At 38.5% G+C, this 27,195-nt stretch overlaps 1 protein-coding gene across 2 annotated transcripts in view; it reads left to right on the top strand.

The window, feature by feature from the left end:
* PFKFB1 (6-phosphofructo-2-kinase/fructose-2,6-biphosphatase 1) overlaps positions 1–27,195 on the top strand; it is a 507,147-nt gene that overhangs the window by 301,995 nt on the left and 177,957 nt on the right. For both annotated transcript variants that reach the window (XM_044089060.1, XM_044089061.1), the window contains exon 7: positions 5,216–5,337. In XM_044089060.1, coding sequence (XP_043944995.1) covers positions 5,216–5,337 — 122 coding nt within the window. The remainder of the gene's footprint in view (positions 1–5,215; positions 5,338–27,195) is intronic.

Genomic DNA, 27,195 nt, shown 5'->3' with positions numbered 1-27,195 from the left:
TGTAAAATAATAATAATAGTAATTTTAAATGGTTCTATTTCTAATTTTGACACTTGAGTGAACAACACCCAGACATACAATTGCTAATTACCTAACTAACAGTGAAACAGCAGCAATTAAAACTTGCTGTTTCACTGTTAAAGCTTTTTTTGTTTTTGCATGGGTGCCCTGTAGCACCACTACCACTCCAGTTTAAAAGCATTAACTCCAAGATTGCTGCATTTCAGACAAAAGTGAATTATCTTAACATATTACAATCTTGATTTTTAAAGACAAATCAACCAAATTGTACATCCATGGTTAGAAATGAAAGTGTAGATCAGTAATGTGTAACAATTAAGTCTGGCACACTTTATACAGCCTCCATGTTGTAGTATAAGTTAATAATTGTCTGATTTCAAGTGCATTACTGCTTACAGAGGTAAATTGGTTAGTCTTACAAATGCACTTAAAGTTAGAATATTTGCCACATGCAAAACATCCTTTTAGGTAAGATGGGCATGTTACTTGGAACAAAAGCTGTTTTGTTGTTTCTTATCTGTAATGTTAGGATTTAAATTAGCTAAAGAAGTGACCACAGAGTCTGTTTCTAAAGGCTTCCCTACAGACAGATGAACTGTAACTCAACGGATATCAACTCACCAGGTTACAAGTAAGTCACAGCCTGTATTTCCCACATTATATTGACAGTGAGAGTGTGTGAGAGAGATAGAGAGAGAGAGAGAGAGAGAGAGAGAGAGAGTTCATGTTAAGTGTGTGAGAGAGAGCTCATGTTCAATGTTTTCACCCTTTCTGGGTGTTTCTTTTTTCCTTACTGTTGTACCATGGAGTTAGTTTATGTAAGTAGGTGGGGAAAATCCCCCACCTTAGGTGTAGGGGTACCTTGATCCCCAGTGGAAAATGAATTCATTAACTTTTTAGTTTTGGTCTTGAGTTCCCTAGTTGATCAGTTGTGATTGAACAGGAGGATCATTTGAGAGTTGGGAGTCAATGCTTTGCAAGGGAACCATTTTTAAATTGGGCAATTGTTTTCTAATCAACCCATAGACACCAATTTCACCAATCCAGTTTCTGGGAATAAATATACATTTAAATTATTAACTGCATTTATGTTCCTCCTACCCGTTTGCAGTGAAATGTCTCTGGATGAAAGGAAGGTATTGAACTGTGCTAAATTAAATACCCTATTTTCTATAATGCCTGTAAAAATGTTGCTTTCAAGTTCTATGAAAGACTGCTCACCTCTGTAGGGATAAGAACCAATTATTTTTTTACTGCAGATGTGTGACACTAGCACATTGCTAAATAATATTTGTAGTGACAGCTGAATGATGTGAGCATGCTTTAGCACAAGGAGTTCTTTTGTACCTTTCTAGCCTCAGTCACTTGCATTAACTTGGATTACAGCACAACTGAAAATCTACAGCATGGCCAATGGTTCAAACATTTTATTAGCAAATATTTTCATAATACTTTATGTGTAACCTTTCTTTGTGAACTGTAGAATTGCCTTTGTGGATCTATTCTGAATGCTAATGTGATGGAACTGCAAATTGGCATTGTCAGAATTTTTGAGGTAAGCCCCCAGGATGAATCTTCAGAAGGTTTAACTTCTAACTATTGAAAGATTCCAGAGCTGTGAGTTTGCATTTAATGCAATGACTATTTATTTGTAGCTTTGGTAATATTCAATATGTTGACCTCTAAATTAAAATGGTCGCACATTGCAAGTTCTGTACGACTATAATAGATTTGACTGTTCTGTCACTACCACAAATGATTTGTCACAATCCTAAAATGTGACTACTCAGCTGCTATAAAATCCCCTTTAGGTTCATAAGTAGGTACTAGGCTATCAGCCCAGGGGGCTAAGTAAGCCTAGCCAACAAGGTTCCCTGGCTTATGCCACCCAAGAAAGTTATTTTCCTGTGCCACTGTTGAGCAGAGCCACAGAACTGATCCCCGGGGCGTATTTCCTATTTCTCATCCACTCAAGATTTTTCTTGAAGAGTGCTAATGAGGAACTTTGCTTGACATAGATGGGTAGCTTGTTCCAGAGTATGGGAAGTCTCTGGGACAGGAATCTATCCCTCCAGAATGTCCTGTTTATTGTGGTGACAAGGTTTAGGTCCCTAGAGTGTGTACCTCGGAGGGATTGGGATTTCTTTAGGTGTAGCATGTCCAACAGCTCTGGGTTTGACATAACTTTATATGTTAGGCAGAGATCACTTTGGAGTAGGCGATATGCTATGGATTAAAGATGGAGTTTTTTGAGATGGTCAGTGTGGGGCATCTGTTTGAGGCCAGTAATCCTCTTTGTGAGGTACTTCTGTGGCCTTACCAGCTGCTGCAGATGTCTTGTAAGGTACATTCCAAAAGGGGCGTTGTACTCTATAATGGGTCTAATGATTGTCGAGTAGAGGGGAACAATGACCTCTTTTTTCTTGGATGAGAACCCTTTTGTGATGAGGTGTGCCATGTAGAAGGACTTCCTGACTACTGTGGCGATGTGATTATCAAAGGAGAGACTACTGTCCACCTGGGTCCCAAGGTCTCTTATCACACATTCGGTGATAAGTAGACTGCTGCCTATGTGGTAGTTATTGGGTACAGAGTTTTTACCAAAGGGGATGACAATGCACTTTTTGGCATTGAGCTTGAGGCCATGGCTCTGACACCACACATTTGTCTCAGTGAGGCCCTTCTGTAGGATGTCCACATCATTTGGGGACTCAGCTATGGCTACTAGTTTGCAGTCATCTGTGAACTTCATTAGGCAGAGGCCTTCCGTGTTAGCCTGTACTTCAGATAAGTAGATACCAAACAGGAGATGTCCCAGGATTGAACCCTGTTGTACTGCACTTGTCACTGGTTTGAAGTCAGATTTGGAGTCTGCAACATTTACAGTGTTGGCTCTGTCAGTGAGCCAGTTGGCAACCCATCTTGTGACATAGGGATTTATACCTAGTTTAGTGAGTTTAGCTATAATTCCAGAATGAGGGATGGTGTCAAAAGCCTTGGCGAGGTCAAGATAGGCTGTGTGAACTACCTTACCCTCGTCTACGGCTTTGGTGACTGCCTCAAAGAAGTCGATCAGGTTCAGGAGGCATGATCTGCCTTTCACAAACCCAAACTGGGTGGGGTCCAGAGTCTGGAGTTTACCAATGTCTTTGTTTATGAGTTCCATGATGATACATTCCATGGCCTTGCAGACCAGGCTCGTTAGGCTAATAGGGCGATAGTTCCTGGGATCAGTGGTGGTTTCCCCTTTGTGGAGTGGGATAAATGTTACTGTAGGCCATTCAGTGGGCACAAAGCCTGATGTGAGGCTATGATTGAACATGGTGCTTAGGTGGGGAGCCAGTTTGTTCTGATGTTCATGTAAAATGCAGCCTGGGATGTTGTCCGGTCCCATGGATACTGTGTTTTTGGTTTTAGAGAGTGCAGCTTTTACCTGCATAGTTGTGATTACAGGCATTCTTCCTGTATAGATATGGCCCCTTTAGTGAGTGGGGGGGGGGGTAAAGTTAGCACTGACAATATCTGCCAGGATGTTGGGAATATCAGCTGGTTCTGTAATTTTCATGCCATTGTGCTGTAACTCGGAGCAGATCTGAGTGTTGCCTTTGGGATTCTTGACATAGCTATAGAATGCTTTGTGGTTGTCCTTAGAATCAGTAGTGATTTTGTTTTTGTAGCTAGCTTTGGAGGATCATATAAGGGATCTCAGCTTCTTACTGAGGCTGACCAGGGAGCTCCTCCACTCATGGGATTTTACTCTCTTTTGCAACAGTTTCTTCCTTCTGTTGTACAGTTTGCTTATGGCAGGGGACCACCAGATTGACTTCCTTTTTTTTGGAGGATAGAATCTTGGTTCTGTTTGGGATAGCATGATCCATGCACTCATGTAAGTTCTTATAGAGTGCATTTGTGTAGGATTCAGCAGTCATAACTGTATTGTCCATCTGCATGGGTGTCATGAAGTTTGCCACTTCTGTCTTAAGAAGCATGAAGTTGCCTTTGGAGAAAATATTTACCATTGTTTACTTAATAGAGGGTGAGGGCAGGATGTGGATATCTAGGGTGATTAGCTTGTGGTCAGATCGGACCAACGAGGAGTTGACTTCAGGTGTGGAACACTGGTCACTCATGTTGGTAATGACTAGGTCTAGGATATTGTTGCACCTGGTGGGGGTGTGGATAAGATGATCCAGGGCATTGGAATTTATGAATTCTAGAAAGTGTTGAACAAAGGAGTTGGTACATGAGTAGTTTTCCCAGTTAATGGTGGGGTAGTTGAAATCGCCCATTATTAGGGTGGTTGGCTGAACCCTAATATTTTCCAGTATATCAAGAAAAGAAGTGGGAATCCTGGGGCATGGTGGGGGATCTGTAGCAAGCTACAATTTGGATTGCAGTTTTGCCCAAAGTTAGTTGCACTTGGATAACCTTGGATGCATTATGCTGAGCAACTAGCCTGGAGGTGTGGATATTCTTAATGAATATGGACAAACCTCCACCTTTAGTGTTCCGGTCCAGGTTACATGGCTGAAAAGTGGCTTTGGTGTGGTTTTTCTAGAGTAAGAGGGCCTAGCTTCATATAATAGGGCCTCAGCTAGACTATACTGAGGTCTGGCCAAAATGATTTTTAGTTGTGAAGATTAACCTTACATTTTTATTTGGCAACTACAGCACTATATGTGGCAGTTTACTCACTGAGAGTTCAGCAGTTTCTACAGATCTTTAGAATAACAGACAGGTGTGCAGCATTAACAAATGTCTGTTTATTTTCCTCGGAGGACAATAACATCTGACACAAAATAGAAAGAGTCATGTATTTAGAATGCTTTTGTCTATGAAGTTGTTGTAAAATATAGGATGTCGACATGTTTCATTTTAAATGAAAGTCCATCATTATTTGCTTGGCCAGAGTGTGACTAAGAAAGTGCTTTCACATAGTTGATGCATGGCAGAACTGTAAGGCATGCACTGATAACATGTGCATGGTAACAAAAACAGCATGCTATCAATGTGCTTCATGTTTTAAGCATACATTATATTGGTCATTCCACTCTCTATCAATACTTTGCATAAGTTCCAGGGAAGCGGTGGGAATACAACAATAAAATGGTCACGTTATTTTAGGTCAGCAACATCAGAGGTGAGGACCTCAGTTGTTGTGTGCTTATTTTACTTCTGTTGTATCCTACTGTAGCAGGTGAAGCTGACTGGACCTGACTATGAAGACTGCAACAAGGAGGAAGTAGTTGAAGACTTCCTGAAGAGGATTGACTGCTATAAGACCACATATGAACCCCTGGATGAAGAGATAGATGGGTGAGTACCATCTTCCTATCCCAATGTGTCTGCTGCTGTAATCTGCTGTTATAACACTTTATTAGGTTCTACTTATGAAACCAATATAATTTAAGCAAGGAATTAAATTAAACTGTAAATTCCAACATTGAGTTACGGAAACATTTCATAAACCTGCAAGTGTTACTGATGTGTCGCTATACAGTACTACTTTCACAAGCCTTGGGGCTATTCAGTAAGAATATGGCTACAACAATAATATTAGACACACAAACCACCAAGAATAAGTCCAAAAAAAACACAAATTTAACAGCAGCACCTTACTTTCTTTATTCAGCAACAATGATCTGGCACCTCGGCAATTTGCCTTCAAGGATCAAAGTATAACAAATTCAGCTGTTTTTTTTATATTATAACAAACAGCCTCTTAACAAGATCCAATAATGCAATTAAACAATTTAAATAACAATTAATGTCTACAACTCATATGCATTCTTACACAAAAATATAGTTAATAAATATATTATATAACAAAACAATTTATACAAATTCACAAATATTTTCACAGACTATCCGTATAGAATTTATATAAATATAAATAGCTAAACACTTAACCATTTAATTTCCTACTTCCTGATTTAAACTATTAGGCAACAAATGTTTGTAATTTAAATATCATTCTAGTTTCCCACTCAAGCAATTTACTAATATAGTCACCCCCTCTAGGTAGAAAGGGTTTTGCAAGTACACAAAAAAATAACCCACAATCAGAACCCCCATGCATTTCATAAAAATGATTAGATATAGGACTTAATTCATTATGTTTCCTTACATCTCTAAGATGTTCAAGGACCCAAATTCTGACCATACATTTGGTTTGCCCTCTGTACCATCTAATATTAGGACAGCTGCATCACAGAATATAAACCACCACTGTTGACCTGCAGTTAAAATAGTATCTAGAGTTAAACAATTTCCCATTAATCATTAAACCTGACAAATTTCTCACTCTGGTACATATACTGCAATGACCACAACGGAATGTTCCTAATGGTAAATCAATGTTGGGCCCCACAACAAAATTGTGATTCAACAATTACTTCAAATTTTTCCCTTTACTGAATGAAAACGTGACATGTTTGGGGAATAAATTACCTATATTCTCATCCTCAGAAATAATATGCCAAAATCTCCTTATAATATTTACTAAAAATTTCAGAAAAAAGAGAAAACCTAGTAACATAATAGAACTTTTTACTCACATCAGTACAACTAGAAGAGTTTGTACCCCTAGATCTATTGTTGTTATTACCAACTGGCATTCTTTGTGTTTTTAACATAACACCCCCAAGCACAGCTTGCATCGTGATAGTTTTCCCTCATTATACCCTCTCTCTTTTAATCTCCTTTCAACATTGTATAATTCAAACAATTTTAGATTTTCATCACTAGTATGATATTAGCTCTGAGCTACTGCATTAAAACATATCCAAATATCATAATCTGTGTTCATGAGTATGTATTTCTGAATGATCTCACTGCCGTTGCCATGCAGTGGTAATCTGTGTCTTGTTAATAATATGAAAAGAAACATTTTCTTGTTTGACTGCATTCAACCACAAAGGGATAGGTAATGAAGACTGATGGCCATATTGATAGCAGAGGATAACATGAACCAGCTCAGAGCCCCTGCCAGCAATTTACGCTGTATGTAATAAAGGTACTGACAGACTATCGCAGCACTGATGCTCATTCTGATTCTATCATGATTAGAAATTTGATCAGTTACTTATTCCAAGACCATGGTGATACACAGGTCACAAATTATTATAAATGTTCTTTGATCGGAACTAAACACACCCAAATGTATGCATACGTGTGCGCGTACACATACACACACACACCTGCATGCGCACACACAGTTTGATGCTTCTAGCTATTTTATAAGTCATGTTAATAAAATGCTAAGAGACCCTTCTGCCCATAGTGACTACATCATGTGTACTATAAAAACAAAGAGGAGCTCACTCACTGTCACCTGCACACGTGTCTGGTAGCAAAGTAGCATGTTCTGTGTCTACACTGCAACCATCTGCAAGGTCCTAGACCAACATAACAAACAAGTTTTGTCAGTGTTAAATGTTGCCTTGCAAAGCAGTGGTAGTGTTACATTTGACTGTAATGGAGTGACAGGATGGTATTGGGACAGCAGGAGATTATTTGATAAACAACATATCACCCATAGTAGATTTCATTCACGGAAAAGAATGGGAAAATACATCTGTTGCCTATATTTGACTATTACGTCTCACTGCTCATAGAGCAACATAGAGCAACACTTATAAGTTCATAGGAGATTACTAGGGTACTAGCCCTTACAAGACTAGCCAGTCTTACCCAGATTTTCCCCAATTTTCTAACCTAGGGGAAAGATAAAAAGGGTCAGAAAGCAGGCTTTTGACAATTTTTACAGATTGCATCTGTCCATAAAGGACATGGGTGCCACCCCGGGAGTGAATTTACAGTTTGACATCTATTGGTCCAGACTGTGCTTGAAAATGGTCAGGGAAGGGCTCTGCTTCATGTGAATATGAAGCCTATTCCAGAGGAGGGACAATCTCTGGGACACAAATCTGTCTCTTCAAAATGATCTATTCATGCCAGATATCAAGTTTAGATCCTTGGAGCTGGTAACCCTTGCTCAGCTAGTTTTGCAAATATGCAACAGTTTCATCAGGGCTGGGTCAGAGACTACCTTGCTGATTGGGAAGGGATCACCCCTCAGTAATTGGTGGAAAACTGAATACGGTGATAGAGTTTTTAATCGGTCTGCATATGACATGTTGGCTTTACCCTGTATTTTTTTGGTGAGAAACTTCTGAGGATGTTCTAGCTGTTGCAGGTGCCTGCTGAGGTACATGCCAAAGGGTACATTGTAGTCGATTATTGGTCTGATGAGGGCCAAGTGCTGTGGTACTATGACATCCATAGATCTGGATACCATGCCCTTACTTATAAGCTGAGCCACATAGAAGGATTTCCTTACTATCATAGACACATGGAGGTCAAAGTTCCAATTATTATCTATTGGAGTACCCAGATCTCTCACCACTGGGTCCACTCTTGGGGGGGGGGTGCTGTCAGTGTTGTAACATGCAGGGGTATTTGATTTCACTTCTCAAAGAACTAGGACCATAATACTTTATGTTTTCTTTTCATTTTCACTTTTTAATACGTGGAAATAGTTTGTAATAGAGCCTCCAGATGTTGTATTTCACTGACACCTGCTGCTGTTCTTTGCATAGCTGAATTAATATAGTCTTCAACTGTGCAAAGACCAAAATAAGAGGACAGTCAAGGTATTCTACATGACTTTAGCATTCATGCAAGCACTGCACCAAATATTTGTAATCATGTGAAGTAAAATTAACTGTTCCTTTTATCTATTCTTAGCTACTACTTCTGACTATTGGTTATCAGAAAATATAGCTTGTGAGAGCATCTGGATTAATGGTGTTTGTTTTGTCCCTATGATAATTTTTTATTCAGAGAAACATTTTTATTATTAAAAATGAACCGTGAAGCAATAATTTATGAACTACTGTACATAAGTGCAAATCTGCCACATTATATTTACAGTCACATATAGTGGACTAGTCCTCTTTCCTATCTTTGGTTATTACTTCTTCCTATTAATTATCAAAGACCAGCACTTGTCAAGGAATCAAGACCACAGTAATGTATGTTGCTTCCCAATGATTATCTTTTTTTCACGTGCACATTTCTGTGGTAGAATTAATATATTATACAGGTGCTATTGTATTTCGTAGTACTGTAAAATCAAATTGTAAGTGGTGCACAAATGATATTTAATGATATTTGTTATCATGTTAAAGACAAGTAATCATTGTGCATACGTGTGCTTATTGCTTCTCACTATTGGTATCAGAGAATAATGCTTGCCAAGGCCTCAGCACTATCTTATATTCTGCTACTCATTATCATTTCTTTCACAAGTACATTGTTAAGTACATTTTTGGTCTCCTTTGAGGCTGCGTTTAACCCAGACCCCAGTGTCCCATGTCCACACTAGGTTTGTCAGCTTATCTCCTATAGTCCCAGACTTACACTGGTTTTGTTGGGGCAGGTTGTAGATACTAAGGGCATCTTGGGGGCTTGGTCATATCTGTTTCCATCCTGGTGGGTTTCTATATAAGCCCTAGTCACTTACTGCCTCACCTTCCATCCTTGTTGATTACATTCAAAGGCATATCCCTTCTTTGAATTACATCTCCCCTAAGGGAGCATCATCGATGAACACCCTTCCACTCAGAATAAGTATGCCATCCCTCCCTGCCCCTTTGTCAATCACTTGAGCCACTAGTCAAACCTTGGACCTTGTGGCTATAGATAGGGCTTTATCCTTCTATGCCAGTACAGCATCTTTCACAAAAACATCTTTGAGGTAGAATTAATGTAGTCTACAAATATGATAGTGTTCCACAGTTCTATAAAAATCTCCATGCAAGCATTGGACAAAATGATATTTGCAATCATCTAAAGTAAAGCAAAATATTCCTTTTGTACACTGCAAGGTAAGAATATGTGAGCTGCTGCTTTCGTACACAATATCTAGTGATTATTTCTTAACCATGGTAGAGCACTGATCCATGTGAAACTTTTTCAGACTGATCCTCCCCCCAAAAAATCTGATAATGTGACTTTGAATCCTATAGTAGGCAAATGGAGGCTGTGGATCTCAAACCCTAGTCCACAGGATGCAACTTGTTAACAGCTCATAACCTTTATTTACTACATTAGCTGCTAGACCAATATCTGCAGTCTTGTAAAATAAACTGAAATATTCTTGTTACCTGTAATTCACTATCAGACATCAGAGAATACTCAAAGAATCAAGATCACAGTGATGCATTTTACCTCCCCATGATCATCTTCTCACAAGTGCATTTTGTAGGGTTAAATATTACAGAGTCCATATAATAAGATGCTCTAAAACTTCACCATCTACATGAAAACAGTGTACTAGTAGATATTTGTCATCATGGAAATAAAGCACAGCATTTCTTTTGCCTATATTAGGTTATTTCTTCTTAATAACAAGTATCAGAAAAAAGTAGTTCACAAAGAATCACAGACCATAATGTCACATGTTGCCTCACCCGGTTAGTTTTTTAAAGTGTATCTCTACATTAGAAGTAATACAGATGTGAACATATTCCACAGTCTTGTTACATCCACATATAAGTTCCACACCAAATGGCATTTGTAATTGTGTAAAATAAGCTGACATATATTCCTCTTGCCTATGTTTGGCTATTACTTTCCACAGTCTGGTATTGGGAAACAATGTTTGTAAAATAGGTTTTTAAAATGATTATGGAAAAGGAACATACTGCATTTGACTCATGATAAAAATATGGGAACTAATTTTACTTGAGTTGATACAGGTCTTAAATATTATGTTAAAATCTATTAAGAATACTATGCAGAGCTGATAAGCCTTATAGAGTCTATTAGAAATTTAAGGAAAGTGGTCTTGCATGCCATTCACAATAAGTGCATTACAACAACTGCCAGAGATGTTAAATTTCCAGGCCAGCAGTACTGAATATACTTGGAGGTATCAACACATTTTTTGGGGGGTAGCATCCTTGCTTTGCAGATGTTTTATATTCTTTTTTTGTTACTGTTGTGTGAGCAGTTAGTGAAACCACATGATTTACTGCTGAAAAAGGTATCATTTCATTGTTATTTTACATGTCAGAGCTATTGCCTCATGTAGTTATTTTACATATCAGAGCTATTGTCTCATTTAGTTATTTTATATGTCAGAGTTGTTGCCTCATTTAGTTATTTTAAATGTCAGAGCTATTGTCTCATTTGGTTATTTTAAATGTCAGAGCTATTGTCTTGTTTATTTATTTTACATGTCAGAGGCTGTGACTCATTTAGTTATTTTACATTACAGCTATTGTCTCATTTAGTTATTTTACATTTCAGAGTTATTGTCTCATTTATTTATTTTACATCGTAAAAAGCAAAACACCAGGACTTGGAGATGGCTGTGAAATCCAGTATAAAAATGTTTATTCGACACAAGCACTTTCTTGGCTCACCCCACTTCTTCAGATGTCTAATACATTTTAAAAACAGCTCTTGGTTTAAATATACACTCTCCTGGGACACATGATTAAAACCCACCAATACATTGTCTAATGTGAACAAGCACTTTCAATTTAAAGCAACATTCCACAAAGTACATGACATTAACTGGACTACAAGTCTGAAACATATATATAGATATGGGTCTAGGTTAGAAGATCGACAGCCGACATCACCGACAACGGATTAGCGGGCGCCAGATGATCGACACTCGGAAGACCGACGCTACGGATGAAGCTAGCACGTGACATTAGGGAGTATGCTAATAATGAAGCCTATCCGAAATTAACACAGGCTCAAATTCCAACAGTTGACTATCTACCAACTGAAATTTCTCATGTTGAGCATAGCAGATCTACTACGAATAATACCAACAACAATGGGGGTAATAACAGACCACCTGTTAGACGTAGTCCAAGGCTCAATGGTAACAACAATAATTATAATAATTTCATGGCAACAGATGGCGAAATACCTTCTGTTTCCACAGATTTTCCTGGTATCAATGACAATTTAAATAACCAGGATTTTCAGATGGTCAACAACCACAGAGTCAATTCTCGCCCTCAACCTCAGAGGCAGAATATTTCAACGAACAGGAGACGTGGCCGCAGGAGATGATACAAGAGCAGAGCATCGGAACGGAACCAAAAGTGCATAAAAGCTCCTCTGGTGACTTTATAATATATAATTACACTTGTTTGAACATTCCACAGGATATCATTGATTTTTTAGCTAAGGATTTTTCCTTTGTCCCAGGTCGTAACATGGACATAGGTAGACTTATTGTTGATTTGAAAGTGTTTATACGGAAATTAAATCTGAATCAACTGATGGGCAACAACTCATCAGCTAGTAGTCTACTTAGGGTAGCTAGTACCTATAATCCACCCTTATATGGGACCTTACAAACATTTGAAAAAATCTGCGAAATGGACCTATGGGCTATTAGAAATCAAACTATATATAGTACTCAGAAAAATCTGTACAATATTACCCCATTACAAAAAGATTTCATAGACATGGTAAAAGATTGTCAGATTAGGGTTATGAAGCCCGATAAGGGTGGGGGTCTAGCCTTTATGGACCATTATAAATATGTTGAGTACCTGGTTGTACACTTGGAGTCACCAGCTTATCGAATTTCATCTATTAATGAAATCAATGGAGCCTATAGAAAAATTAATAGCATGCTTGATGATTTACTTTTGGAGGGATATATTAACACCGACATTCTTAACTATCTTACTATGCCAGCTCCTAAAATTCCACTATTTTTTGGTACCCCGAAACTTCATAAAGGACTTACTTCGCCCTCATTTAGACCCATAATAGATGGTAGAGGGTCTATTACTCAGGGATGTGCCAAGTATGTGGATAATATTCTGAAGCCTTTGATTAATTCAGAAATGCATATATGCAAAGATTCTTGGTCCTTCCTTAAGAACATTAATACTCTCATATACAATGACAGTATGGTATTCCTTACTATCGATATTAGGGACCTTTATACCGTCATTCCCCAACAAATAGGTCTTGATTGGGTCAGAGAGTTTATGCTGCGTAAAAATGTCGATCATGATGTCATCAATTTGATCGAAACTCTCTTAGAAATTGTATTGTCTAACAATTTCTTCACCTTTGAGGGGAAGTTTTATCTACAAACCTCGGGTGTAGCCATGGGCTCGCCCTGCGGGGGTTCTTTTGCTAACGCAGTCCTAGCTCATTGGGAGTCTAATTACCTATTCAAAGATGAATTCTTTTTACAATATGTCTCCTGGTACACAAGATACCAGGATGACATTTTTTGTATATGGGAAGGTCATAGCGACCTGATCCCATCATTCATAGAGAACATTACTAAGTTAACGGACTTCCTTGAATTTACATATAAATTTGATGAAAAGGAGATCAACTACCTTGACATCACATTAATTAAAGATTCATCTAAACAAAAGTTAAAAAGTAAGATATTTAGGAAGCCAACATATTCTAATGCTTTTCTTCATTTCTCCAGCAATCACCCCTACCACCAAAAGAAATCGGTGGTTAAGGGTCAGATGGTGAGGGCGGCCCGTATGGTGAGTGATCCGGATGACTTCTCTTTAGAATGTAACAGTCTATTTGACATGTTTACCGCTAGGGGTTATCCCCAGCGATTACTATCTAACATCTTAATTGAAGTCACTAATAAAAGGCACAGTGGACACTTTATGCCCTTGCTCTCTGACCAAGGTAATCATAACCCAGAACATCCCAATGATTACTTACATCTAACAACTTCAGATGACATCAATTCTATAACTAATAACAATAGATTCAACATTAGTTTTATACAGACTTATTGTTTTGATTCTTTCAGAATCAGAGAGGTTGTGAATAAAAATTGGGAGATCATAAGGGAAGATAAAACATTATGTTCTGTTCTGGGCGTTTGCCCTAAGATCACATACAGGAGGGGTGAAAATTTGAAAAGCATTTTTCAAAAGAATGTAGTTCGCAGGTCCAATAGACAGTGCGGCATGTTTAGATGTGGTGTATGTCCACAATGTAAATTCATTAGAGTTGCAACAGCATGCACAATCAATGAGAAGGAATACAAGTGTAATGGGCATTATGATTGTGATTCTAAAGCCATCACCTATGCAGCTATTTGTGATTCTTGTAAAGCCTTCTACATCGGCAAGACCGAGAGAAGGCTAAAAAACAGAATCTACGAACATCAATATGCTATTAAAAGACTTGATGTTAATAATGCTCTTGCAAGGCATTCCCTTGAGTTCCCAGGCCATGGGTTTCATTTTTTCGTATTACAACAGCGTGAAATTGATTTAAGGGGAGGACCATGGCAGATTTCGTTAGAGATGGACGAACTGCTTTGGCAAATTAGGACTAGGGCTCATGTTTCCCCTGGTATTAATGAAAGTCTTTCTATCAAATGTGTACTAAAATGGCTCTCTCTCAATAGGTAAATGATTACATTAATTATTGCCATATGGGTTATTAATAATATTTTTATTAACCATTACATCCCCGTATAGGGTTAATTAAACCAAATGGCATTGGGCACCATTAGACGTAGCAATTATCATTTCTGTAATAAATAGTTGGCAGTGATTATAAGATTTTTAACATGGTATATTTTTATACAGGGGATTTCTTTAAAATAGGCTTTGGACATGTTTTCCAAGATTTATGTCCCAAATTAGTCTTTCGGAGTGTCTCTAGCATATTGCTTTAACATTAAAAAATATCTATTTTTTAATAGGTGTTATTTATAATAATATTAATAGTAAGAAAATATAAAGCACTAATATACATAATTACTGCTTGTGTATGTAGTCATATGAGGATAAAACTTTAAGTTTATAATATTTTGCAATGTTTTAAAAGAACCTATCTTGACTTTTTAAGTCAGAAATACAACCGGGCATCTGGTGTAATAGTTCTAAGTTCTTTAAGGTTGCCATGGTTGTATTTAATTGAAGAATGCACTTTATCACGATAGGTTAGTGAATTTTAATATGAATGTATTTAATAAATGATCTGGAATTTGTGGTTGTCTGATGAAGGCGGGTTATTTGAACCTGCCGAAAGCGCTTACGTTCATTTGTCTGGATTGTGGATTAAATCGTGCTTTTAATTCTCTTATTGTGTGCTGTCCGTGTTTTTGCTGCTACGGATGAACATGCCGACGCCAGGGATAGTGAGTTGGAAAGAAGGCTGTGTGAGTATGCGGTGGTGACGGACGTTAGGGTGCGAGTAAGGTAAGTGTGGATAGTGACAGTCTGTGGGGATAGGGGTGGGTTAAGTGAGTTAGGGTTAGGGCGGGTTAGGTAAGTGTGCGGTAGTGGTATGTTTTGGGTTAGGGGCGGTTAAGTGAGTTAGGGTTAGGGCGCGGGTTATGTAAGTGTGCGGTAGTGGTATTTTTTGGGTTAGGGGCGGTTAAGTGAGTTAGGGTTAGGGCGGGTTATGTAAGTGTCGTAGTGGTATTTTTGGGTTAAGGGTGGGTTAAGTGAGTTAGGGTTAGTGCTGGTTAGGTAAGTGTCGTAGTGGTATGTTTTGGGTTAGGGGCGGGTTAAGTGAGTTAGGGTTAGGGCCGGGTTATGTAAGTGTCGGTAGTGGTATTTTTGGGTTAGGGATGGGTTAAGTGAGTTAGGGTTAGGGCGCGGGTTATGTAAGTGTGTGGTAGTGGTATTTTTTGGGTTAGGGGTGGGTTAAGTGAGTTAGGGTTAGGGCGTGGGTTAGCTGAGTGTGCGATAGTGACGGACCTTAGGGTAAGGGTTTGGGTTAGGGTTGTACATAGTTGTGTGTGTGAGGTTTAGTGTGGGTTTGTGAGGAGTTTGGTGTGCTTGTGTTCTGTGTGTGGTTTTTGGATAAGGGGATGTGTTTTGTTAGTTGATTGTTGTTATTGTGGTGTGTGCAGTGTATGGGGTTTCGTGTTTGTGGACAGTCGGTTACTTGTTTGTCGGGCATGTGAGGTGTCGTGTTTATGGTTTGTCGATAATGTGGTGTCGATGTTTTTGTTGTCGGTGAATGTGGCTGTTGATCTTATGACCTATATCCATAGATATATATATAGATATATATATATAAATACACACACACACACACACTTCTAAAAACATTTTTGGTTACAGGGAGAACATATAAGAGTATAATGGGGGGGGCCTACGGAACATCACTGAAGAGCTTGAAGCTAAGTGGATAGTAAGACTAAGGGCTGACAGAGGTCATGGATTAAATGAATATATACCCTTGTGTCCTAAGTTAAAGTCTAGGCAGCTTTTTAGGTAAGATGTGCTGTGGAGCTGTTTGTATAATAAATTATTGACTTCTTGTTACAGGCTTGTATGTGTTTTGGAGAACACAAGTGGGAAATGTAAATACGTGAAAATACATTTTGTGCTTATGATTGTACATCGAAATGTTATGCAATTTTGAATTATGATTTAGATATCTTATAAATAGGCTTTTAGAAGTGTGTGTGCGTGTGTGTGTGCATATATATATATATATATATATAATATTTCAGACTTCTAGTCCAGTTAATGGTATGTACCTTGTGGAATGTTCCTTTAAAATGAAAGTGCTTGTTCACATTAGAACAATGTATTGGTGGGTTTTAATCATGTGTCTCAAGAGGGTGTATATTTAAATCAAGAGCTGTTTTTAAAATGTATTAGACATCTGAAGAAGTGGGGTGACCCACGAAAGTGCTTGTGTCGAATAAAGATTTTTATACTGGATTTTACATCCATCTCCAAGTCCTGGTGTTTTGGTTTGTACTCTGGTTCTATTTTGTGCAGGACAAGTGAGTTCTAAAGCTTTGATGGCAGTTTTGTGTTATTTATTTTACATGTTGGAGTTGTTGCCTCATTTAGTTATTTTCTACACCACGAGTTACCTACTACAACAAATTAGAATGCTGTTCTCTGACTTTGGATACTTTTCTGCCTTTAATTTTTGGAGTAATGTTTTATTCTCTCATTTCTTTTTTCTTTAAATGTGTAGTGAAGAGTTATGATTTTGTGTCTAGTAATCCTAATGCTATTGTGGACTCCGAGGACTTTTGTTCTATTCTGTAGGAATTTAGTGGGGAAATGTATACTACTAGAAGAAAGGCACTGTCACTGTTGTTTTACATTGTAGTTTGCCTACTACAGTAGATTAGAATGTTGTTCTTTGTATTTGGCTCCTTTTCTTTCATTTACTTATTTTTGAAACAGTGCCTTATTCACTTGTGTTTTTGGTTGGCAGCCATTCCTTCTCATAAAGGCAGTTTTGTAGCTGTACATGACTAGCAGTGTGCTATGCACACTAACATTCAAAAAGGCATGTCTTCATATCTGACAAGCTTTAGAAGACTGGCAAAAAGGAGAGCTTTGAGTTTAAGTCCCATAGGTTGTCTTTACCTCCCTTTATTGTCTTTGTAGTTTGGCTATGTTATGGTTTAAGACATTTAGTTTCTTGGAGTTCTGAATAACCTGGTTTGGTTGTTATTCTACTGGCTTCTGTTGTGCTATTGTATTAATTTCACTGACATTCCTGGAAGTCACTGCAGGACTTCGGTCAATGTTGTCATATAGTTGAGATTTTGTCAAGCCATATAGTTAGACATTTTGGCTTTTGCCATCTTTGTTTTTCTTCAACCTCTTGCTAGTTCCAAAGAACTTCACAGCGATTAAGAGTTTTCATTTTCTCACATTTTTTCTTTGTGTGTTTCATACTCCTTTGCCTGATATCTACTCCACACTTCTTGCTCATTGTGGGACCTCTGTGGGTGTGTGGATCTCTGCATGTTTTTGAATTTTACGATTTCTTGTTCTGTTTGGAGTGCATATTATGATTCCTCCTATAAATAAATTTTCATTGCTTGAACAGATTGGCTATAAGAATTTTAATAGACTTTTTCCTCCTGTATTAGCAGTATTATCTGTGCAAATTCCTTTATATCTTGTTTGTTGTGACTGGTTTTGAATAAAGTTCACAATGGTTGATGATCTTGTTTTTCATTTGCAGATTTATACAAAGCCATTTAACTGGAAATATGTATGAAAATATATTATAAAAACTACAGGCTGTAAAATGCATTATAAAAGCACAATGACCAAGTCCAGAACAATTCAAATTTCGATTTAGAATGTACAATTTTATTAGGAACTGATACATCTGTCACTGATTACAGAATTATGGACTTAATACCCATGCAAAAAAGTTTTATATTGGCCAAACAACGCAATAAGCATATAAAAGAATATTGCAACTTATTAGGGACATTAAAATGCAATTGTTTCCAGTCCTGTTGCATTTCATTGCATTTTAATGAAAAACATAATCAGGATTCTTCTTCGTCTTTCATCTTTTCTCGGTTAGGAGTCACCACAGCAGATCGCCTATCCACTCAAGATTGTCAGTGGAGTTTTTATGGTGTCAAGTTGCCAGCCCAGTGCCCAACTTTCCACAGAAGGCACACACATGCACTCACTCATGCCTAGGGCCAGTTTAGAGTGTCCAATCCACCTACAGCATGTCTTTGGGAGGAAACCAGAGCACCCAGAGGAAACCCACGCGACCACAGGGAGGACATGCAGACTCCGCACAGAAAGCATCCCAGCCGAGGATCGAACCAGAGAGCTTCTTGCTGTGAGGCAACAATGCTAACCACTGCACCACCGCAGCTGCCCAAAAACATAATCAGGATTCTAGTGTTCTAAAATTCTTTTTCACATGTGTATATAGGCATCCATAACTAATTTTGAATGTTTCTGAAATGTTACTAATTAAATAAGCATGGATAATGTTTGCTCTGGATATGTTGTAACTAAAGAGACTTAATGAATTAATAATTAAACATTTTTCTAAGGCATCTATTTATTTGTTCATCTATTTATTTACTTATGAATTGTATGTATTTATATTGTTCCTGCATATATTATGTTTGTACTAATGAGTTAATTGCTTTTGTTTTTAAATTGGCTGTGATATAAATTGATGAGAATTTTAAAGTATTCTTGGAGAATTGTTATATTAGAACCTTTGAGGGCTGTGTAGCCAAATTGCTAGTTCTTTCTTTTATGATTATATCAGTAAACAAGGCTTTTAGTTCCAGATGGCTGCCTACAATTTCTTGAATTCAGTGGACTTGTTTGGTCATATTTGGCAGCCTTATATACAGTGGAACTATGTAAATACATACAGTAGTTATTTTACTCCTTGTAGGGCCATGTGGCAAAGATCAAAATGGCATTTCCAGCAACTGGAACATGGAGAGTATTTGGTACCTATTCATTGATTAACTTATAAATCCTTCCCAGATGCATCATAAATCTCAACTGGTCATTAAAGCGTGGATCTAGACCTTGGATCTGTCAGATTTCTGGGAATTTTCTGATTCCCCAGTATCATGGACACTCCTTTTCTTCCCCTTCTGGCTTATCATACATTAGGACAGACGTTTGGCTAGTGTCAGTGCAGTGGAGCAGTGGTTAGCATTATTGCCTCACAGCAAGAGGTTCTCGGTTCAGTTGTCAGCTGTGGTGCTTCTGTGTGGAGTCTGTATGTCTTTCCTGTATTTGCATGGGTTTCCTCCAGGTGCTCCAGTTTCCTTCCACATTCCCAATACATGTGTCTGGAGCATTTCTCCTCTGGCCTCTGCTGAAAATGGGCTCTGTTACAGTCTGACTTTCCAGATATAAAATAAAATTAGTGACATTTTTTCTCTCTGTTTTATTGCTAAGTATGCCCATTGAATGACCAACAGGCAGTCCAGCTTCAAATGTAGCCTGCTCCATTACAGACTAAAGTGAAATACAACACTTTCTCATACTTAAAAAAAAAAAAAAAAAAAAAAAAAAAAAAACTGGAATACCTGCAGCTTCTTTGAAATTGTATGGCACATTTTTTGGCCCAGCCCTTCACTAATTATTAATCTTGTTCATCCCTGCCACCAAATGGGCCTATTCATTCACCAAGGCAAGAGCTGCATGGCTGATTTATTCCCACAGATGAGAGTCAAGCTGACCAAGAGTGGGAGCTGTCATCTCCTCATAAGAGGGGAAGGTTTTTGTGTTAAGCCGTACTCCCCTGATCCTGAAAATGCTCACTGGCATCCAAGGAGCAGATGTGCAATGGGCCTTTGTGACATATATCCATTTGTCCTTGTGCAATGTAATCAGGTGGCCCTGCCCCATTAAAAACAAACACTTGTGGCTGACCCCCGCTCTACAACAGGGAGTTTACCATAAAGAGTGGGGATTAACAAGATGCTCCATATTTCCCAATAAAGAAGTACAAGCAGGCTAAATCTTGTCAATCTTCTTCTACTCTATACCTGCTCTAACAGATGCCCGAGCCACTAATCAGACTAGGGTCAACCAGATCACTATCATGCTAGTGGAACTGTTACAGTATGTTATTTAACTTGAGACCTCTCAGGATGTATGACCCTTTTTTGGTAGGAATTATTCAAAATGTAAGTAATGAGTACAACCTAAGCGGCTAAAGCTATGTCTTGTGCACACTTTTTAATTCTGGAATAGCTGAGCTAGAACTGAAAACTGCATCAATGACTTTGAAATGATAAAGGTCAGTCTAGCATAATAAGGTGTGAATGCAGATTTTAGAGGTGCCATGCATTTAGCACAGAGGTTGTAGTTAGGGAAGGAAATAGTACATTGTGATATTGGGTAATGCAATCTAGACCAATTAAATTCTAAGCCTTTTTCATCATAAACAAGAAAAGTAAGTAGAACTACAGGTAAAATAAAACATAACACCTGGAAGTCTTAGCAGCCAAATCATGCCATTTAGTTATTTTGCGTTTGTCTTTGTTCAAAAGGCATTGTACCCCAGAGAGCAAATACCATATTTTTGTATTCTTTAACAGGGTGAAAATCCCCAATATAACCCTCAAGCAAATGTATTAAACCTTTGACATTGTTTGGTGAACTAAATCATGTACTGGTGCACTAAATCATGTAGTGGTTAGACCATGTTACCATCAGACAATCTTTTTAATAGAAGGAAATTAAACATCAAAATCCAAGTCTGGCCTTGTCAGAGTCACACTTGTTATTCACTGTTAGGTTGCACTCTTTCAGTCTCTCGACAATCCTTTGTAAGTCTTTTTTTTTTATTTTTTCTAAACACTTTGCCATCACTGAAGTTCACTGCATATCACATTTTTTTGTATTTCTTGCTGACTGACATGCTGACAAATTTCTGCTACAGAAATATTACCAAATATGACTCTTTCATATAATATATGACCAGAGCTCTGGAGAAGGAAACTATGGGCTTACTTTCATGGTGAAGTTCAAGCTGACAGTTACTAACTTCAGGTCCACTGTCATTTCAATGATGCTGTTTTCTACTGTTGATATGAGATACCTGCCCCTTGCTATGGCTTTATTAGCTGCTCTCATGTCCACACATCCTCATCTCACTTGGACATTTGAATTTTGGGGGTATTACATTTGAGAAAACTCCATGCTTTGTACCTGTTACTTTCTCAGTTCTTCTGTAGTGCATGGAGCACTATGATTACACTACAAATGGCTAAATTACATCCTGGTTCAGTGCTGTTATAGTGTGAGACTCAACCTTAGCAATATTTAGGGGGGTGCTTAACAATTAACATCTACACACTGTTAATATTGAGTCTGCACTAAAAGTAGACAGTGCTGACCAAAAAACAGCAGCAGCAACACACATGAAACAACTTTGTTTCAACTCCCATTTCTGCCTTCTGTCTGCTAAAGTACAAACAGCATTTTGATAACAACTGCTGCCTTTACACAGGGAATACATAAGGAAGTCAATCACTTCCCCACTGCTTTACTGGCTTTCAAAGCCAAAACAACACATCACATTTTTTTAAATCTTTCTTTTGTCAGTGATGAGATGAGAAACCTGTCCCTTGCTATGGCTGCATCTCAAAGAGGAGGGTTGACGTAATGGTTAAGGTCTTAACCTCACAGATGGAAAGTACAGGGTTTGATTCTGATCTCTGGTTACTGGTTAGGCTTGTAATAGTCTACAGACTGATAGCCTAGTATTTGCCTATGAATTTATGACTAATTTGTAGTACACAGAACAGATAAATCTCATGAACTGCTAAGAATTAAGATCGTATCTCTGATCATAACAAAGCATTATGTATTCTTGACATGGATGTCAAGACATATTGCCTTGAGAAGCCACTTTTATTCAACAGCATCTATGAATTTGTCCTTCTTTAACCTACTTTATGTATTACTTTACTCCTATTTGACCTAATGCCTAAGTTGTAAATTAGCATAGCAGAGATAAAACATTCCACAGAAGCACATGAAATGCTGCCACTGTCTGTAAGGTTATACTCCTCTCAGGTCTGTCTGTTATATTTATCTCATTCAGTGTGAACACGCAGTAGGCACTTGGCTCTGTGCTGATACATTTGATCCACCTTCTTTTGAGTTTTTTAACTTTGTTATATGGAAGAAAGGAAGACATATTGTGCGTGCAAGAGACCAGATGGAAGGGAGTAAGGCCAGATGTATTGGAGGTGGGTTGCAATTGTTCTATCATGGTGTGGATGGAAGGAGAAATGGGGTAGGGGTTATCCTGAAGGGACAGTATGTCAAGAGTGTTTTGGAGGTGAAAAAACTGTCAGATAGAGTGATGTTTATGAAGCTGGAAATTGATGATGTGATGATGAATGTAGTGCTAATGCTGTGCAAGTTGGGTGTGTGATGGATGAGAAAGAAAATTTTTGGAGTGAGTTGGATGAAGTGGTGGAGAGTGGACCCAAGGGTGAGAGAGTGGTGATTGGAGCGGATTTCAATGAGCATGTTGCTGAAAGGAACAGAAGGGATGAGGAGGTGATGGGTAGGTATGGTATTAAGGAGAGGAATGTAAAAGGTCAGATGGTAGTGGATTTTGCGAAAAGAATGGATATAGCTGTGTGATTATGTATTTTAAGATGATAGGGTGGATTATATCCTATGCAGGAGGGACAGTCTGATGGAAATTTGAGACTGCAAAGTGGTGACAGGGGAAAGCGTAGTTAGACAGCACAGGAAGGTCTGTAGGATGATGCTGGTGATCAAGAAGAAGAGGACGAGAGTGAGGGCAGTGAAAAGGATCAAATGGTGGAAGTTGAAAAAGGATGACTGTAAGGTAGAGTTTGGGGAAAAGTTAAGACAGGCACTGTGGGGCATTGAAGAGTTACCAGATAGCTGGGAAGCTACAGCAGAGGTGGTAATGGAGACAGCTAGAAAGGTGCTTGGTGTGACATCTGGAGAGAGGAAGGAGGACAAGGAGACCTGGTGGTGGAATGAGAAAATACAGGAGAGTATACAGAGGAAGAGGTTGGCAAAGAAGAAGTGGGATTGTTAGAGAGATGAAGAAAGTAGACAGGAGTACAAGGAGATGAGGTGCATAGTGAAGAGAGAGTTGGTGAAGGCTAAGGATAAGGCGTGTGGCAAGTTGTATGAAAGGTTAGACACTAAAAAGGGAGAAAAGGGCCTGTACCAATTGGCTAGACAGAGGGACCGAGCTGGGAAAGATGTGCAGAAGGTTAGGGTGATAAAGGATACTGAGGGAAATATACTCACAAGTGAGGAGAGTGTGTTGAGAAGGAAAGAGCACTCTGAGGGGCTGATTAGTGAAAAGAATGAGAGGGAGAGAAGGTTGGATGATGTGGGGATAGTGAATCAGAAAGTGCAATGGATTAGCATGGATGAAGTAAGGACAACTATGAAGAGGATGAAGAATGGAAAGGCTGTTGGTCCAGATTACATACCTGTGGAACCATGGAGGTGTTTAGGAGAGATATCAGTGTTTTTTTTTTAACCAGATTGTTTAATGAAATCTTGGAAAGTGAGGGTATGCCCGAGGAGTGGAGAAGTGTACTGGTACCGACCTTTAAGAATAAAGGTGATGTGCATAGCTATAGTAACTACAGAGGGATAAAAATTGATCAGCCACACCATGAAGTTATGGGAAAGAGTAGTGGAAGCTAGGTTAAGAAGGGAGGTGATAATTAGTAAACAGCAGTACAGTTTCATGCCAGTAAATAGCATTACAGATGTGATGTTTGTTCAGTGGGTGTTGATGGAGAAGTATAAAGAAGGTCAGAAGGAGTTGCATAGAGGGTCAGCTCAGGTTGGATGGTTTGGAGACAAAGCCAGAGAGGTGAGACTGTGTTGGTTTTGACGTGCTGAGGAGGGATGCTGGGTATATTGGGAGAAGGATGCTAAGGATGGAGCTGCCAGGTAAGAGGAAAAGAGGAAGGCCTAAGATGGGTTTTATGGATGTGGTGAGAGAGGACATGCAGATAGCTGGTGTGACAGAGCAAGATGCAGAGGACAGGAAGAAATGGCAGCTGAAACAAAAAGAAGACATATTCCCCTTGGAACATTCTTTACTTTTCAATGCTGTTATTGTTTTATTGTCTTTCTTTTATATGTATATTTGTTCCATATGCGTTTTTGCAGACTTTGTCTATTTTTATAAATTGCATGTTTTTAGGCTCATGTTGAACTCTTCTTTTGTATCTGGAGCTTCTCTTTTCTCTCTGGATAACATCCCCACAGTACTTGCATATATCATTTATACATTTTATTTATGGATATCTGTTCTTGCTGCAATATTTCCTCTTCTAAAGCATTTTCTCATCTTTTGCCTGTATTAATACTTTTTGCCTCATTTACTGTTTTAGTTTTGCTGCCTGCAATTTTCTTTGTCTCTCTCACATCCATATATCTGTAGTGCCTTTGGAAATCAAGTATGGTCTTAAACATTGTCTGCCTCAACTAATGTTTTCTCCTGACTTTTACTGGCTGATACTTTTGTATGATATATATTCAATCTTGACATCCCTGTAAGTACATATCTACTGATTTTTGATTGTCCTGAACTGCATTTTTTTTCCTGTGTGTTCTTTCCTGACTTAACTGCCAACAATCGAGCTTCCCCAGCATTACTTTGGCCCATTGGTTCCCCCATCCTGGGTGATTCCCACTGAGGGTGACAATGGACTGGAGGCACTGTTATACAAGCATCCATTGCAGTGTTAGCACCCTTGCTGGTACCACAGCAATGGGGGCAATTTTGTTTTTGGACCTAAACTCACTCCTACTGACTTGATGTGTGAACCCATGTTATTGAAGAGGCATTCTATGCCCCCCTACATGTATGCACTCCCCCACCATACACACACACACACACACACACACACACACACACACACACACACACACACACACACACAAGCTGCGATCACTGCAAATGTACAAGTCTCCACTTGCACAGTAGCAGCTAGGCTTTCCAGGGCCACCATTTCCCTCTCCTCAGGATGGGAGAGCCAGCAAATGCCACTTATCCCCATCCTGCCCTCCACTTCCAGGTCCCAACCGGCTATTCAAACATAGATAATCTAGGTCGCAATCAGAGCTTTATCCTTCCATGCCACAAACTTAGGTAATGTGGGTCATAGTCAGGGCTTCATCCCTCGGTACCAGAAATGTAGTTAGGTCACAGTCAGGGCTTTATCATTCTATGCGACATAGCTATGTTCTACTGAAACACTTTTCTTCACGGGCATACGCTGAACTGTATATTTTTTTAATGGTGGCAACACTTTGCCTCCTCTTTTACTGTAGTATATTTATTTGTCCCATTGTCTCACATATCTGTTCAAAGCATCTCTTTTTCTCCTCCCATATGCAGGAGCAATGCATTTTGTCTGTTTTTTTGCAGTGTTCAATGTAGTAAGTTAATTAATAGATCTGATTGATCAAATCTGCCATTGTGGCCCTAGACTCTGTGCTGATATCAAATTCTGGTAAGTTCTGTACTTGACATGCTATTTCCACTACTTATTTTGTTTTATTATGAAATAACTGCACTCTCTTATGGCTCCTGACTTCAGTCTAAATTACTTTTGGAAGGGAGGTTTTAGCTCTTGCTATGCACTTATTGTATGTGCATGAAATTTCTCTCAATCATTATTGTATGTGCATGAAATTTCTCTCAATCATCCTGCTTCACCTTGTTGACAGAGGTAGTTCTGACAGCTGATAAAAATAAGTAAAAAATGCCATTATTGTCAGCAGTTTTTCTGTAATTTATGACTCTTGCTTTAGTTTCTGTTTCTGGTTTCCGTGTGACTTTGTTTATTGTCACTACGTATTTATGCTGTTATGTCTGAAGGTTTGGTAAGAGATACCTTGTCACTAATCTGTCATAAATATGTAGCAGGAGCATGTCGGGGGCCACCACTCAGCACACTAAATGCTGAAGAACTTTAAGCAAGTGAAGGATGAAGCAGGTTCTCTTTAAAAGAGGCAAACTTTATTGCATAGGCAGTACAAGCAAGCCAATCATCAGGCAGCATGTTGTTTCCCTTACATTTACATCTCTTCAAGTGTCAGGTCTTTGTAAAGATAGAAGACACTCCCACTTCTAATCTCAAACTTTTTACCTTATAACTAATCATGGTATTAATGAGGAACATGAATTATACATGGCATGCTAATCTCACAATCCCAGAGTATCAATAATTGAAATAATTTAATGCTTTTTTTTGCTACTGGATAGCTGTGACTCTAGATAATAGTGACTGCATGTAAAACAATGTCCAGCACTGCCATTCCTCCTGTAACCTTCCAAAGATGTGAAACCATCTAGCAATGTCACAGCAATGGACTTCAGTAAATAGTTGTTGAGCTTATGGCCAGTATTCTGGATTTCTACAACTGACCCCTTCTCTGAATATGACCACATATCCTTTGCTATGTGCTTCTGTCTTTCTGATGCGGCATAGGTAGTTTTTTTTTAATTCACTTCCTTTGCCTCAGGATAGCCATAGGTTAAGCATGGATCACCACCTCTTCATAAGGGATTTATATATGGTTGTCCAGTAGGTCTTGGTCACTTCCTGGTATTGACATGCAGAGTAACTTCAGAGTCCATAGCTTAGGCAGAAGCATGCCTGCTTCAGGACATGTTGCAATGCTTCTGGGTCTGACTTTGGTTAGCCTCTTTTCTATATGGGATTTAGTAATGGTCAAACATTTATGCTGCATGCTTTTTTATATTACTAACTTGTTATAAACCATACTGTGGCTGTTTGTTACTGTGATCTGGTGTTATGTCACATCACTCATACTTTTGCAGGTTGTTTTTTGATTATCTACCCAATGTCATAAC

The sequence above is a fragment of the Protopterus annectens genome, chromosome 12.part0, assembly GCF_019279795.1.
Source record: "Protopterus annectens isolate FY-2018-M chromosome 12.part0, PAN1.0, whole genome shotgun sequence".
Taxonomy (NCBI): Eukaryota; Metazoa; Chordata; order Ceratodontiformes; family Protopteridae; genus Protopterus; species Protopterus annectens.
The sequence above is the reverse complement of the archived record's forward strand: the minus strand, read 5'-3'. Positions and strand labels throughout refer to the sequence as shown.